At 38.3% G+C, this 14,523-nt stretch overlaps 1 protein-coding gene across 1 annotated transcript in view; it reads right to left on the bottom strand.

The window, feature by feature from the left end:
- asgr1c.1 (asialoglycoprotein receptor 1c, tandem duplicate 1) overlaps positions 1 to 14,523 on the bottom strand; it is an 83,365-nt gene that overhangs the window by 12,829 nt on the left and 56,013 nt on the right. Inside the window, exon 7 of the mRNA XM_079871830.1 lies at positions 10,472 to 10,570. Coding sequence (XP_079727956.1) covers positions 10,472 to 10,570 — 99 coding nt within the window. The remainder of the gene's footprint in view (positions 1 to 10,471; positions 10,571 to 14,523) is intronic.

Here is a 14,523-nt window from a genome sequence, read left to right as displayed (position 1 = left end):
CAGTAGCATCAATGTTCAGATCAATAGTTCATGTGCAATTATATATGAATAATGAATCAAGTGCTATTCAGTTTTGAATAGAATTTTTAAGGTTCATTTCTTTAAGCATCATATAAATAAATGAAAGTGATTATGAAGTGTTACCAGGCAACTAACTAAAACTCTTTCTCTCATATACAACAAAAACATCTCTCTGCATCAAATACAATTTAGTATCATAGCAAACCTTTGCTAAATGTCGTCTTCCGTTCATGTTCCATGTCCATTTTCATGATTCCTTCAGAGTTATCAGTTTTCTGATAGACCATCATAGCTTTTGCAGCTACTTGCTTCCTAGAGAGAATCCAAAACACTTTCAAAAGAGTTCCTGCAATGACAGTAAACAGGGCATTAGTGTATAATAACACAGCAATATCCGTTCCTCATTCCAAAGGATATTGACCTGTAACAAGTGTACTGTAAGTTTTTATTCTTGTTCAAACAGACGCTGTATGAAGCAGTACATAAAGTATTGAATGAAAATGTCTCTGAAACATCTATTATTTGGCAAATATTGCATTTATTTCACTTCAGCTGTGGTAAAGTATGCAAACACCACGTGAGCGGTCACTACGGGAACCAGAAAGTGTCCGACTTCACGTCTCCGTTTGCAGCTCCTCCCCGCCTGCACGCGGCTACTCTCGCCGATCGGGTGCATCCAGCCGCAGCCGATGTCGAACACACCTATTGTCTGCTGTGAGACTTCAGTGTAAACGCCCACGACTCTGATTGTCTGCTGTGAGACTTCAGTGTAAACGCCCACTGCTGTGATTGGCTGCTGTGAGACTTTATGTAAGCCTGTTGAATCCCATGAATGAAGATCTTATCATTGCAACGCAGTTTCTGCACTCTCACTAATGATTTCACCAATGCAAACATGATGTACGTACAGTAAGAGCTTCGTTGTGCAGCGTAATCAGTGTAAGAATTGATAAATTAGGAAATTCCAGACAGTCTCTTTTGGGGGTGACCAGGCCCTGAGAGGACAAAAGGACCTCTCTGGAGATTACCATTTGAACTGGCCCTCGTGCACCATCGAGACGAAAGTCTCACCTCTGAGTCATCTTAATCTACATCTCCTTCCCTCTCCCTTCACCCCCTCTCTCTCATGCTCAGATGATCACCTGATTTCACCCAAGAAAATGTATAGTTTAATGTGAATGATTATCACAGAGTATTTTCATGTTTGGCATCGTTTAAAATGTCACAGTGCGACTGGTACAATTCTCTCATCTCAGAATAAGTAAAACACAAGGTAATAAGGTTTTTGAAGGTTTATGGATAACTAGCATACAAGGAGGGGTTGGTCTCTCAAGCAAATGGTCACCCCCCCCCCAAGAGGTGCTACAGTGTACCTCTGAATGCAAATTTACTATTGTTAGCACATGTTTACATGTGAAAGAGGTCTGGCTATTTAATGGAGTACAGCAGGGAGATCGGGCCTTTTCTGTACTTCAGATCGGTCCGTGAGGCTGAGAGTTGGGTTTGCATCTTCTCTCTATTCCAGAGCATTTGATGTTTTGTATCGATTATCTTTGAATTGATTATGAAATTGGCATGATACATTTACCTGACATAATAAATTGTTACATGTGATTATTCTAACTGATCTTGACATTGTTCATTTAATGGTTAAAAGGAATAGTCAAACATTCGCTCACTTTTAGTGAGGCACAGATATTATTAAAACCTTCCATTTATGGTGTCAGATGAATTAACGAGTAAAAATATATGATTAATATATTACAAATTTAACCAACCAATACTTTGCATGAGTGAGGACAGAACACGTGAGACCTTCCCCCGTGTATTGGCGAACCGGCAGATTGGACCAATTTCACGGGCCTTACATCAGCGTCATTGATTTCATAACGAGTTTTGGCAAGTGTCCAGATAAACTCGCGCTGTGTGATCGCCCAGCTTGGGCGACTGGAAAGGGATTGTTCTTTGATCGCTATCTGTATATTAATCACAGTTTAAGTAAGATTATTTTCATCCTACTAAGAGAAACGACGTGAAGTTGATCGTTTAGTCACTGGCTTGATTTACTGATGCATAAACAGTATTGAACGACTTTGAGAGAAAGATTATCTGTCTGAACTTGAACAATTACACATCAGACATTCACATAACTCACTGGTTCTTCATAGGCTCGGATGAAGGAACTAAAAAAATACCTTTGTGTTCATTTGTACATCCAAACACTGAGCAACTGCCATGCTTTGCTCGTTTGCAAGCCATGATGTCTCTCGAAGAAAAATGATTCGGACGATGATTCGGCTGCGCAGTTCCGCCTGGCCTTGAACATGGGCTGGCATATGCAAATTTTTGGAGGCGTACATATTAATGATCCCGACTGTTGAGTCGGTGTTATGTGGAGATTCGCCTATTTTTCAGGGGTGTTTTTCAAAAATGAGATTTAAATAAGGAGGAGAAAACAATGGTGTTTGAGACTCACTGTATGTCATGTCCATGTACTGAACTCTTGTTATTTAACTATGCCAAGATAAATTCAATTCTAGGGCACCTTTAATAATTTGTTTTTATGAATTCAATTAATTAGATATTCTTTTTGATTATTAACATTTAATCAAACCATTAAAATGGAATCCAGAAATCTTATAACAGAAAACACAGAATTTGATAAAAAAAATAAAAACCGTATTTCATAGCGCCCTAAACATGTAATTTTTTGTTAACCTAACCTTTCTAGAGAATCCAAAACACATTCAAAAGAGCTCCTGCAATGACAGTAAACAGGGCATTAGTGTATAATAACACAGCACTTTCCTGTAACCTTGACCTGTAACAAGTGTACTGTAAGTTATTCTGCAGAAACACATCAGCTAAATGACTAATTAAAACTGCTTGCTCAGTGTTTTCAGCATCATCTGTTTTCACTCAGGTTCACTGTGGTTTGTCTGCCTCTTGTTTGAACCTTGACCATTTACCCAGAATTAGCATGGTCAAAATGAATATTTTGGTACAGAAAGACCTCTGGTTTTGATTAAAGGGGTTTATTTCTTTTTATTTACAATTGCTTTTATCTATGGGAGATCATTTCTGCCACATAAGAAAATAAATCAGGCTTTGTTAAATCTTAAATATGACAAAAAATTAAGACATTCTAAGATAAAAAGAAATCTAAATTATTACAATCATAGTTATTAAAATCGCAAGTTATGACATACTAAGTCATAATTAGGATATGAGAATAAAAAGTTGGAAATTGACATGGCAGTCATGATATGCTCATGTATGCGATTACAAACCTCAAAATTATGAAATACTAAATCGAAATTATGATAGGCCTATAAAAAGTGGAAATTATTAGAAAAAATATCGAAATTATGAACTTCTAATGTTTTTTTATTTCATTATTTTGTAATTTCGACTTAGTTTGTCATAATTATGATTTACCAAAGCATTTTTTTCTTATGTTGCGGAACTGGGCTTCCATATTTATCCATAAAGGAATGAGCTCAAGGGTGATGCTGAAGCTACTGCGCATGCGCATCATAGTCAACTCGATTTCTCCTCATGTTTTCCGTTTCAGGGTAAAGTGGAAAAAAAGTTCACGAAACACCTCAAAACAGTTCGATAGTAGGTTTATGCAGATTGTCAATGAGGACTAGCCTGGATGTCAGCCGAACTTAGCCCCGCCCACAAAATATTTAGGTCGGGAAGTTCGGTCTGGACTCGATCCGTTGAGGATCTATAGAGCTGGTAAGTCCCGCCCCTTCCGCTAACCCCACTGGACCTCTAGTTTGAAAAATCGTCAATGCAAGTGAATGGGAGAAAATAATTATTTTCTGGTCCCGTTTGAATTTTGCCATGAATGTGAACATATGTTGTCTGTGAATTTTTTATATAATTTTTCGTGTAAAGAATGCTACAATTTAGCTTGATACGGGTAGACTTTGTGTGAGAGCACTTTGTGGACTACAACTCTTCGCTGCTTTCGACGCTAATCTGAAGAAAGAACAGCCGATTTGGTTTGAATGGTGACATTTGGGTACAAAACACACAGGCATCTCGATCTGTCTCCATAGATTATCGCAGCATTAGCACCGTGATTTGACAAGTGGAGGGAAATGTGTTATGGGGTGACGTCACATAGGCGACATGTAGTCTTTCTCGTTATGTCTTTTCCACAACTGCTAGCCAAAGAATCATACAATATACTGTCAAACTCGTAACATGAAAAATTCACAGACAACATATGTTCACATTCATGGCACAATTCAAACGGGATCAGAAAATAATTATTTTCTCCCATTCACTTGCATTGACGATTTTTCAACCTAGAGGTCCACTTGGGGTTTTACGGATGGGCGGGACTTACCAGCTCTATTATGCCCGAACAAAAATTGTTCGGACCAATCAAATTGTCAGGGCGGGCTTTATACGATGATGGACAGATGAGCAACGGTAACGTAATCATCCACGTCATCAAAGAGCGCTTGGGTTGAATTCGTTTACAACAATGACTGCTGCTGGAGAATTGAGATTTCACGAGTTCACACTTACTAATAAGTCAGATAGTTGTGCAGCTTTTCTTTGTTTTTTCCTTTTTTTTTCATATTATTAAAAGATACATTAAATTAACGTTTTATGCCTTCATTTGATAGAAAGGATTTTTTTTTAATTAATCTTTTTTTTATTCAGTTAATTAGACATGCTTTTTGATTATTACAATTTTATTAAACCATTCAAATGGAATCCAGAAATCTTAAAACAGAAAACACAGAATAAAAAAAAACAAAAAAAAAAAAACGTATTTCATAGGGCCATAAACACGTCATTTTTTGTTAAACTTCTAATTAATTGTTATTAAATTATTTAAATGAATTAGACAAGCTTTTTGATTACTAAAATGTAATTTAACCATTCAAATGAAACCCAGAAAAATTAAAACGGAACAAACAGAATTTGATGAAAAAAATCACACCACAGCTCTTTTCAGATTCAGAATTATACTCTGCAAATGAATCTAATTTTCCTGGAGCAGTGGCTGTCATTTAGTTTCCCAGTATATATAATATCCCCACAATCCTCTCCTTCCTCTCCAAGTCCGTGTTCTTTCCAGTCATCCGGCTGCCCGGGAGCCCAGCGTCTGTGAATAATGACAACCAACAAATGTCACACCATTGCATCTGCATATATAATAACTTTCTGGCATCCCATCCGATCTAAAAATAATTTTATACTACGCATTTAATCCCAACGACACTACCAACAACAAATATTTAAACAGGTGGAATTTTTGTTTAATGCAAGATGCATTTATTTGACAAGCAAAAGCTTGAAGTACATTATCTTGAAGTATACTGTATATAGCTGCTTCATTTCCTACTCATGATTATAATAGGCAATAATTGGAAAAGAGTAGCGTGGCCATTTCTGACTTGAATGTGTGAGGCTTCTGGTGTCCAGTTTTACCTTTACAAACACAGTCTGTTATGCTGCTTGTTATACAAACTGGTATTTGTTATCACATTATTTTAATTATCATAATCATAAATACATTGGTTTCTAGTTCAAATAGTTGTGCCATGCACTGCACTTTGTTATTCTTTTTTCTTGAGAAAATATAACGAAACATGTCACGGGCATGTAAAAATAAAAATAAAATAAAAATAATGAAAAACATTGTGTAAGTTCTTACATTTAGATATTGTTTCCAAATACATTTTAAATTGTTAATATATATATATATATATATATATATATATATATATATATATATATTAGGGCTGTCAAACGATTAATCGCGATTAATCGCATCCAAAATAAAAGTTTGTGTTTACATAATATATGTGTGTGTATGGAGTATAATTATTTTCTATATATAAATACACACACATGCATATATATTTAAGAAAAATGTTATTTATATATAAAATATTTATATATAATATAAATTATATATAATATAAATATATATACACAGTATATACATGCAAATATTTCTTAAATATATACATGCATGTGTGTGTATTTATATGTAGAAAATAATTATACACCGTACACACACATATATTATGTAAAAACAAACTTTTATTTTGGATGCGATTAATCGCAATTAATCGTTTGACTGCCCTAATATATATATATATATATAGGCCTATGTAAGTTTTATTTTATTTGCATATATCATTACATTATTTACATAAGTTAGCACCCAATACTTGAACAGTTTAAAGTGTAATCCGCCAATTCAGGACGCAGCCTCCGAATTGGGACGCAGCAAACCAGCTTAATTTATCTGGCCATGGTCTTGGCTAAGCCGAAAATACATGACCCGGCAGCGCCGGGGCTGAAACATCCTCACCATGTCCTCCAGTAAAATATAAAACATAAAAATGACAATAGCCAAGCTGGCTCCATAGCTGTTTACTCAATTATATCAAATTAATTATCAGTATGGCAGCTGTCCTCTTGCACCGTTGCTTGGCGCCAGGAACGGTAATTGGGAACACCTGGTTGCGCAATTAGGAAATCCTACGAAGGCTACGTGATACGTCCTTCGAGGGATGCAGCCTTCACATTGGGACACAGCTATAATGTCAGTTTCAGTGAATATGATAAAAAAAATCTTGCCGACTGCAGCTTTAACAACTGACAGCTATTCAACATAATTCATTTGTGAGACAGTCTAACAGTAGGATAGACGAAAACAGTGAAATATCAACTGATTTGATAACTCTGAGTTCTTGTCATATTTTATTACCATTTTCTAGACTATAGCGAATAAACTGTGATAAAGTGAGAAATGTTGAAGGTGTCTGAATAAATTTTGGTTTGACTGTATGATTCAAATGTAAATTTTAATGCATGCTATTTTAGTGCATGGTTGCTAAGAAATGTTTTTGTGAATCAAAGTGAATAATGCCTGAATCAGCTCACTCTTTGTTCATAGTGTAAGGAGTGTCATCCGCCCATCTCCACTGGCCTGTGTTCTGATCCGTTAGACCGACCCAGTAGGACGTGGGTATGGTATGGCTGTTTAGAAATGCCTAGGGGGAAGATAGAAATTAATAATAAAAAAAAGTCAAAATGCTATGTTATGCGCATCCAAGAACATTACACACCCACTCCTCCTCATCCTCTTCTATTTTGAGGAGTAACGCGCCCTGTGCTTTACAGTAATCTCGTGCCTCAATCCAGTTGAGTTCATTATTGGAGAACAAAAAACAGCTGCGTTTGTACGATATCCAGCCAGATTTACAGGTTACAGGGACGTCTGCGTGAGAGAGAGAGAAAATATGCAAAATAAGAGCAGATTTAAAGGTTCTGTTCAACTGAAAATGAAAGTCCGGTCATTAAAAGCTCACCTCATGTCATTCCAAACCCTTAGTGTAACTCTCGCCAAAATGTAACCTAGGGTGTTTTTGTGAATCTTCCTGACGCAAAATTTCATTTAAAAGCATAATTAAGATGGAAACGCCACTTTTAAGATTGACGGTATTTTCGTTTTCGGTCAAATTGCCTTTTGAATAGGAGTGCTATGATAACATAACATTTTTTAAAACACTATTTTTAAAACACTAAGAAGGCTCGACACAACATGAAACTTTGCTGGAAGTATCACCAGGGGCTCTACACATGAACTCCAGCATTGACAACATTGTTTGTGTACACAGAGTTTACTAAAAAGAAAGGTTTTGAACAACTCACTGTTGCTGTTGTTGTTTCCGGCCGCCGGCATTTTGTCAGTCAAAATTAAGTCAATCTCCAAATGCGAATGAACTGACTCCATAGGAGGAAATGTCATGAAGTTGTAATTTCAATGAAAAGCATGATAACTTAGCCACTTAGCTCATGGCAATATCTATTCAAATAATAATAATAAACAAGGAGTTTCATTCAATATATCAGTCTAAATAATGTAATCTTTGCCAATATTCAATACAATATTTAAAAAATTTGCCAATACAGGTCAATATGGATTTTCACCAACAACAAAACAACAAATTATCCATGAATTTATATGGAACTAAGCTTTAGAAGCTTTCCATCTTTACTCTCCTCATGTTACGTTGCATTCGGAGATCGACTATTTTTGACTGACAAAATGCCGGCAGCCGGAAACAACAACAGCTATAGTGAGTTGTTCAAAACCTTTCTTTTTAGTAAACTCTGTGTACACAAACAATGTTCTCAATGCTCATGTGTAGAGACCCTGGTGATACTTCAAGTAAAGTTTCATGTTGTGTGGAGCCTTCTTAGTGTTTTAAAAATAGCGATTTTGATGCTATCATAGTCGTGCCCCTAGCACTCCCATTCAAAAGGCAATTTGACCGAAAACGAAAATACGGTCAATCCTAAAAGTGGCGTTTCCATCCTAATTATGCTTTTAAACAAAATTTTTGCCTTGGGTAGATTCACAAAAAGACCCTAGGTTGCATTTTGGTGAGAGTTAAGTTTTAAGACTTTGGTTTATCTTCAGAACACAAATTCTACCAGAAAGACTCAGAGAATAAATACTGTGACAATTATCCATTTATTAACAACCAAGCAAGCAATAAGATTCTTTGGCGTAGGCCCCGTCCGTAGCTCGCAATCTGAGGGTCCGGACTCTGCATATCCTGCCTGAAGACCAAGGCAGGGGCGCAGCCGACCCCCTGTGAGGTATGGCAGGGACCATCCTGGTGGTGGTGGGGAGGATGGAGGGAAGGATTTGACTTGGAGGTGGTGGGGAGGATGGTTGCGAATTGGAGCGTCAGCATCTGCGAACTCAAACATGAGTAAGTACCGATCTTTTATACCACAAGTGTTGGAATGTGATTGGATAGATAAAAGGTCAAGTGACGCACCAATTAAGTCTTCCTGGCAGAACTTTATGCTAAAGCTTCCATTGACGATCTTTTTAATGAAATCTGAAACTTTCTGTCCCTCCATTGACAATCTATGCAACTACCACTTTCAAGGCCCAGAAAGGTAGTAAAGACATCATTAAATTAATTAGGGATGCATGATATATTGGCCACCATATTGGTATTGGCCAATATATGATAATTCATAATGTTATCGTTATCATCCCGATAAGAAAATTTGGCCGATATATTAAAGCCGATAAATAATGTATTATTTCCTTAATAAGAAGATTTCATATGTGCACTGTTCAACATGATGATTTTGAATAGCTTGAAATATGATTAAAATCACTTTAAAAAAAGGAAAATACAGTTAAGTGCAACACAAGTCTGTGACATAGGCTACATAAATTTGAAGCGAGAATATCCTTATAATTGTGTGCTTGGGACATGGATTTTAATAGTGAGAATTTTTTTGTATTCAGGCTCTCAAAATGTATATAAAAATATTGGATTTACATTTATCAGACAATATACTGTATCAGTTATAAGCTTTCATATTTAAAGAATTATCGGATATTGTTATCGGCCAAAATGTTCATATCGGCACATCCCTAAAATTAATCTACGTGACTCCATTGGTTTAACCTCAAGTTGATGAAGTGACACGAGTGCTTTGTTTGCTAAAAAAAAAAAAAAACAGTTCACCGCTTTATTAACAAAATATTTATTTCCAACACACATTCACGCAACAACATCTGCTCTCTTCTCAACAACACGGATGTGTTGTGGTGCTCTCATGCGTGCAAAAGAAGAATGAAAGTGTTACAGGTTTGGAACGACATGAGGGTAATTAATGACAGGATTTTCATTTTTGGGTGAACTTTCCCTTTAACCACATAAAGTAGCGCTACAGGTTCCACAAAGAACCTTTAACATGCGTGGAATCTTTCCATTCCACAAAAGGTTCTTCATAGTGTGTTTTACAAATGGTCCTTCACATTTTCCAGAATGTTCACTGAAGGGGTCTTTGAGTAACTAAAAATGTTTATTCTATGGAATCGCTGCGAGAACCTTCTTTTGGAAGCTTTATTTTTAAAGAGTGTAGATGCAGTACCTGCTGTTTTGTTTCCCATGTTAGATTTCAGCTCCTTCAGAGCGTTCATGACTCTCTCCTCTAGAGCAGAATAAAACACACCAGACCTTGTTAGACTTTCTACAGTCAGTGTGCTGTGAATTTAATTTCAATCCAATTATTTTCAATGTAAAGAATAATGTCAGTATCAGCATGCAGGTCCATGAAAACAAACAATTATGATTATATTTCTGAAATCATGCTTGAAATAGATTCAATGGAGTACAATATGGGAATAACTGCATTATTGACTATTGTGAATGTATAACTCACCAGAGATCTGTTGTTTAGAGGACAGAGATGCGACAGATGAAGTGAGATCTGACACTGAACTCTTCAGGACACTCAATGAGTTTGCCAGAGACTCTTTAACACGAGATGAAATACATAAATATGATATATCAGCAATATTACTATGTAGTTTCAGGAATGTTTGCCTATATCTTCATACAAACTTTTTTTTTTGTTTCTGACTCACCAAAGTCACGTTGTTTGTTCTGTTGATCAGACTGTATGGATGACTTCAAACTGTCCAGTGATCGTTCTATTTCAGTCTGTTTCTGGTCCTGCTTTTTAACTGGGAGAAAAAAAGTTTGCAGTTAAAAGAATCTTCTTCCTCAATACACAGATAATAAGAAATATGAGATATTATATATAAATGATTGTTTGAATGTCAACGTTGATACTGCAGAATTCAAACTGTTAGTCAAATAACAGTTAGCATATCCTGCTGCTGCACTATGGAAAAGAAGTAGATGTTGCATTTAGATGTTGTATTATAGTTGTAAGCCCGTCTATTGGTCCAATGAGGGTTTCCAATAATACGGGGAAGGTTTCTCTGCGTATTACTTGTCTTTCCTTTTTCGCAATACAACAAGATTAAATAGCCTACAGTATATTTTCTCACATGTATTGACTCGTTATTTCATCTGACTCCATAAATGAAAAAGATTTGAATGATGTCTGTGCATTATTAAACGTGAACAAATATTTTATTTTATTATTTCTTTTTTATCTTTTAAACTCTGATTATATTTTACCCGCTTAGATCAGGAAACTATATCACTCTGAGGTACCTTTTTCTCGAAAGGCCTCACAGCACAATTTCGCCAGTTCCGGTCATCAAAACAGAGGTAATTGGCTAAATATCTGGGATTTGCCGTATTCAGACGTACACAATCAAAGATATGTAAATAACCCCCTTGGAGTACCCCCTCTGGAACTTAATTCAATCGTTTTACTTTAGTAGAGGTCTTGACCACCATTAAAAGACGTTAGTTGATCAACTTTACTTTTCTTAAAATGGCTTTGGCTTGGCCAAGCTCGTGACATTCCACGTACACTTATCTAAAGTAACATTAAACTAGAACAGAGGTAATTAGACGCACCCAAGTTTAGGTTGATCAAACAGCAATTGCTGATTCTAGATGGAAAATAACTCATCTCTGCATCCAAGTACACTTGAATTTGATACCAGATATTAGTCGTCACTAATCTGACGCAAACTTGTGGAAATATACGAATCCGATAATCTACTTGGGAAAAACAATCTCAGAGTCAGTCAGAATAAAATCAAACGTTTACAATTTATTGACCAGGTAATGAAGCAATTATTCAAAATCCAATTCATAAGAATAAAATCATCAGTTAAGCATATCATAACAACAATTCAGAAATAGAGGAATTTGTAGAAATTATTACCTGGCAACAAAAATTACACACAGTGGTTATGTGGGAAGTCCACCTACAGACTCCCCAAACTTTTCTGCTACTTTTCCTTATAAACCCAGATACTTCAATATTCTTACCAAATGGTGGCGTCTGTCATTATAATTAAGACTTGTTTCCACTGAGCGGTACAGTACGGTACAGTACGCAATTATTTCCGTTTCCACTGTCAAAAGTTGTGAATGGTACCAAAATGCCGAACCGTACAGTACCACTTTTTAGGAACCCTTCCATTGGGGTACCTAGCACAGTGGTAGGGTACTAAAGGGTGGAGCTAGACTCACTGCAGAACATTGATTGGTTGACAGAGTATCATCACTTGTGCGTGTTACAAGGGGAATGACAACATAAGAAGTGCCATTTTTTAATATACAGTTTAAATATAACACTACTGTTTTTGTGTTACGAAATGTAGTTTTAAGAGTTTTTCAGTCGAGAATGTAGTTGTTTAAAGCTCAAATCTGTGGTTTATTTATAAAGATTTATGAAAATTTTATCCAGGTTGTGAGATCCAGGCGATCACCGGGCGCTCATGTACCTCGCCTGGAACAGCCTTTCCTCGGCTAGTCGTTCTGACGTTTACTGCTGACTCTGACGTCTCTGTAGTGGTTAAACATGAGATATAATTCGTCTTGTGTATATCTAACGGGCGATTTTCGGTCTTGTGAATCTATAATTTGTTCCCTGGCCAATCGTTTTGGGCTAAGTGAAGTTTCATAACTTTATAAGCCATTTAACTTTACCGTTTTAAGGTTAGACTAGAGCGCTGACTTTGTATGTTTGACTGAATTGTTTGCTTTACTTCTTATTGTATAGCTTCTTGTACCTTTTACTTATACTTTTATAATGGCTAATATTGATCAAACTGAAATTTAACAAAAAGAGACTGGGTTGAGTTTTGTCATTTAAAATTTTATTACAGTAAAGATGATCACTTTAATATTGTTTACTAACTCATCTGCAGTGGCTCAGGGGCGGTATATGCACTGCAGTAGCACCAGAGATAAGGTCCAAGAGGATAAGGCTTTTCTTGCTCCCTCAGGAACCTGACGATCAGGATGTGCTCCCAAGCTACTGCATCATGATGTATGTCAAAGAAAAAATAGAAACAACATCATTTTGGGTGGAGGACACAGCCTTCACTCCAACCCATATTGCAGGAAAGTGAGCACTGAAATGAACGAATGCTTTCAGGATCTCCTCACGGAGAGAAGACTCACTCAATGAATATGTTCCACTTCTATTTGCAGTAAGCAACACTTCCTTCTTAGGGGGTGCTCTCGTAGAAGTGATGGTGACTACCACATAGTCCTGCGGTAGCCACCTGAACCTCCACGTCCATTTTTAGGACCGGCCTGGAATCTCTCCAGGGTTCTGACCGCAGGTGTCATCATGCCCCGTCCCTGAGAATGTATTCAGGGGAAAGTCAGGAAGGGCTGTCGAGGGGAACTAGGTCTGGTTGGGCCAATAAGGGGCAACTATCAAGACCTGCTCCAATCCTGACCTAACACAGTACGTGCAAGCGACATGCGCGCACAATACAGGAGCACTGCTCAACACTAGTTGTGAAGAAAATCACTGAGCTTCAGGAGCATCTCTGCTCAACACCTGAGTGTGATGAAATACACTGAGCTTCTGGAGCATCTCTGCTCAACACCTGAGTGTGATGAAAATCACTCAACTTGAGCGGGCACCAAGCGACAATGAATCGCATAGCCGCTTTTTTAGAAGGCTCACTGGGGAACACATTTCTGTTGGGCCCCGAGTCCAGCTGAGAGCCAGTGTCTGTCCAAGGGTTGTCCGCTCGGACAGAAATAACACAACTGGCAGAGGAACGAATCCGTAGAGGCAAACAAATGTAACGGTGCGGCCCGAAGTGGTCCCTGCCCATCTGGACCGCCTGGGGATGGAGTCTCCACTCTCCCTGAGGCTCGTCAGCGGCATGATTGAGCAGGCCGGAAGAAATAGTGGAATGAAGCGACCTCAGAAGCTTCTGATTCCAAGGAGGAGGAGACGGGCGAGTTGTGACATGCGAGGGAAGCTTAGCGCAACGGTCGCGATGCTGTCTTTTCAGACCAGTACCAGCTCGCTGAGCAGCGGTGGCTCAAAGCGAGGTGAACTGCAACAACTCGAGGCAATGAATGCCAATGCAGTCAGAGGTCGCCCAGGTCTGGGGTGATCTGTTGTCACACAGTGCGTGCCGCTCTGCCACGGTCACTTCGGGACTCGACCTTAAGCCAGTGCTGAAGTGGACTTCATATGGAGGAAGCCATGCGGCTGCGTCTGCCATATGCCCCAGGAGCCTCTGAAAATACTTTCAGTGGGACCCTTTCTCACTTCTGTATAGCACCGACCGGACACACTCTCTTCTTGAAGAGGCATGTTGGACCGAGTCCATCTCCATACCGGAAAAGAGATATTAGCCCGTGGGCGAGTTTACTCTCTCCCAGTTGACCTGAAGACCCAACTGGCTATGGAGCACTCGAAGGGTAGGACTCTGTACTGATACTTCGAACCCTCAAACGCAACCTGCAGGATAACCTGTGGTGCGGAAGGCTAGAGATCTAAAGTGCATGTCATTCAGGTCAAATGCTGCAGATCAAGCTTGGGGCGGGGAATTCTGAAAAATTTCGGTGACGAGCAGGCGGAGGAACTGCCACCGGTGGCGGGGTGGAGGCAACAGCGGGTGGGTCGGGTGGCCTCCTTCTGCTCCTGGGCGGCAGAGAGCTGTGGGCGCAGCTCTCCACCGCATCGCTGAACAACCCAACCTGGGAAATTGGGGAGTCCAGGAACCAATCCCTG

The sequence above is a fragment of the Squalius cephalus genome, assembly GCF_949319135.1.
Source record: "Squalius cephalus genome assembly, chromosome: 5".
Taxonomy (NCBI): Eukaryota; Metazoa; Chordata; class Actinopteri; order Cypriniformes; family Leuciscidae; genus Squalius; species Squalius cephalus.
Note: the sequence above shows the minus strand (reverse complement) of the source record. Positions and strands in the feature narration are given on the sequence as shown.